Raw genomic sequence first — 3,110 nt, 5'->3', positions numbered from 1 at the left:
TTAACCCGCCGCGCTGTCTGTAATAACAGGATATTATAACGTGGTATATAAGCTTTTAGTAAAAAGTCCGCCCGTGGAAATCCTGTTATTCGCTTTATACGAGCATCGCTTTTCTGTCGCGAGATCTATGAATAGCTTCACCGTTTGGACCCACTTTTGGACCCACTTTTCGAAGCTAGGCTAATCAGAATTAGACCTTTGGCTTAGTATTGTTTATTTCTATCCTTTATTAATAACGTAGTAAAGAAAAAGTAATAAAGGGAAATAATAAAAATAAAATATTGAATAACTTAGTTAATTCTGACTTAAATAAATAGTCAAAAATATAGTTCTGCTACTTAAAAATGGCTTAATAGGAGACTGGCAAAGAGGTCTCTGCCCGGAAGCCACAGGGCAGTTCTGGAATTAATAACAAAGAAAACAATAACAATACTACGCTTAATATTAATTAGTTAGTAGAAAAGATTTATAAAATATAAGCAGAAAACAGTATTAATCTTAATCTGAATTTCTGTTTTAATAGCGGGGCTTTAGCGTATATAATAACTAATAAAAGGCTCTTTTCTACTTATAATTCCAAAAAGAAGAACTGTTTATTAGGGTTAGGTAAAGGAATTAAAGATATAAGGTGAAGGACACTGCGTTATAAACTTCAGGGATACTAGAAAGCTTCTGCTTGTAAAAGAGTGCCTTTATATACAGGACGTAGGCACGAATATTATTAGTCTCTCTTATCTCAATAGTGAAGCTCCCGGTCTTACTGGAAACAAGAAGCGCTTAGTATTTAATAATCAACAGCCCCTCTCGCCTTATATAACGGCTTTGCTTTATAACGGGCTGTACTGGGCTGTAGCACGGGCACTGTCGTACGGGGGGGCTGAGTCTCTGAAAATAAATACAATAAATATAAAGAAACGGCTATAAAAGGGTTTTATACCAAAGAAACAGCCAGGAGACTCAACTCGAATAAAGAGATTTCAAAGGTTTAAAGAACAGGTTTTAAAGAAGCTAAATAAACAAAGAAATATAATAAAGGAGTTAGTTAAACCATAATACAGAAATAATATAACAAAGAAACCTTAACCTCTTTAACCTTAAGAAGAGCTTTATAAACACAGTGACCGTAATAACCGCCGAAGAACTACCTCTATAACTAAAAACATAACGCTATGGCATAACAGGATAGGTTATATTAACCCTGTTACCTTAAAAGCCTCTATACTAATACTCCTCAAAGGAACATAATATAACTAACGAGGAGTTAACTAAAATACGGAGTTATAATGCCTATAAGAAGAGTAAGTCTATTATACTTACAAATAAAGATTTAATTAATAAATACAAAGACTTTTTATATTTAGAAAAGGTGTATATAGATCTTTACAGGCCGATCGAACCTCTTTCTTATAATAAAAAGCGTTGGATTTTATTTATACTAGACCGTTCCACCCGGTTTCTAGGGACATAAGTACTCTTAGACAAGTCTAAAACGACGGTTATAACAGCTATAAAAGAGTAGAAAGCTCAGGTAGAAAACAACAACAACAACAACAATAATAATAATAATAATAATAATAATAATAATAATAATAATAATAATAATAATAATAATAATAATAATAATAATAATAATAATAATAATAATAATAATAATAATAATAATAATATCAACTATAGCCCGGCTAATAATAATAATAGTGGCTAAAGTACCAGGCTAGAAGTCTAAATACCTTTAAAACCATTAAAACCGGACTATAAGGATTTAATATCCACTAATAATAGTGCACTATACCCTATAAAAGATACTATGCTTAGAAACCTGTGGTTTTAAGAAAATTCTCTATTTCTTTTAACTATAAATTCGATTAACGAACCAGCTACCTATAAACAGGCTATAAACTGCCTAGATAAAGATAAATAGATAGACGCGACAGTAGTAGAAATATCAGAGCTCGAAAAGAGAAAGACCTGGGACTTAATAGGTATAAGAAATACGCCTAATAATTATTATAAAATAAAAGAAGACTACCACGTACTAGGAGGTCGTTGGATCTTCAGAATCAAATATAATAGCTCTAGCGAAGCTATTCAATATAAGGCTCGGTGGGTTATTCAGGGGTTTAATTAGGTTCTAGGTCTGAATTATCTAGAAACCTTTGTAACTACCTGCCGGCCAGAAAGCTATAAATTAGCTTTAATACTAGGCGTATCATACGACTGGAAATTCAGGCAGTTCGATGCTAAAAACGGGTTCGTTCATGCCGATATAGATACCCTGATATACGCTATATAATCTATAGGCTGCGAGAAAGAAGACAGCTTAGAAAATAATACTAATAAAAATAATATAATACTCTATAAGCTTAATAAAGCTTTGTACGGGTTAAACTAAAGTCCTAGACTCTGGTATAATTACCTGGTTAAGATATTATCTAAACAAGGTTGCCGGGTCTCTGAATACGATAATAGACTTTTTACTTTTTATAAAGATAATAAAATTAAAAGAATAAAAGAACGAGCTATTCTTTTATGCCACGTTAACGATACAGTAGCTCTAAGCCCATCTAAAAACACTTTAGACTACTTCTTTAAGGAAATATCTAAAGATATTATACTTAAAGACTTAGATAAAATAAATACCTTTCTAGGCTATATAATAAATATAAATAAAGATAGTAAGACTCTTTCTATAAGTTAGTTGCCTTATACTGATAAGATACTTAAAAGGTATAATAAACAAAGTCTGAAAAGGGTTGATACCCCTTATATACATAGGAAGGTCCTAGCACAAATTCTAAACAAGCATTAACAATAATAAAAATAAATACTAACAGGAAATCGGGGCTTTATTATATCTAGCCTTGCATTTAAGACCAGATATAACGTACGCAGTTAACCAGTGTTCTCGCTATATACATAATCCCTCGTAAAATTACTTTACTGCGTTAAATCGAATCTGGGCTTATATAAATGCATATCCTAATATCGGTCTTTTATATAACTATAATAAAGAAGACCTTAGGATTTACGGTTATTCTAATACTAGCTTTTCAGATATAATCGAAGTCAGAACCTCGACTTTAGGTTATATTTACTGCGTGGGAGTAAAT

The 3,110-nt window shown here is 31.6% G+C and overlaps 1 protein-coding gene across 1 annotated transcript in view; it reads left to right on the top strand.

The window, feature by feature from the left end:
* ACRALDRAFT_208265 (uncharacterized protein) overlaps window positions 1–2,244 on the top strand; it is a gene marked incomplete at both ends in the record, with an annotated part of 4,937 nt that extends 2,693 nt beyond the window's left edge. The window contains 3 exons of the mRNA XM_071022432.1: window positions 1,161–1,165; window positions 1,533–1,697; window positions 2,234–2,244. Coding sequence (XP_070878225.1) covers window positions 1,161–1,165; window positions 1,533–1,697; window positions 2,234–2,244 — 181 coding nt within the window. The remainder of the gene's footprint in view (window positions 1–1,160; window positions 1,166–1,532; window positions 1,698–2,233) is intronic.
* Window positions 2,245–3,110: the final 866 nt, after the last annotated feature.

The sequence above is a fragment of the Sodiomyces alcalophilus genome (genome assembly GCF_042370955.1).
Source record: "Sodiomyces alcalophilus JCM 7366 unplaced genomic scaffold ACRALscaffold_2, whole genome shotgun sequence".
NCBI classification, from domain to species: domain Eukaryota; kingdom Fungi; phylum Ascomycota; class Sordariomycetes; order Glomerellales; family Plectosphaerellaceae; genus Sodiomyces; species Sodiomyces alcalophilus.
Note: the sequence above shows the minus strand (reverse complement) of the source record. Positions and strands in the feature narration are given on the sequence as shown.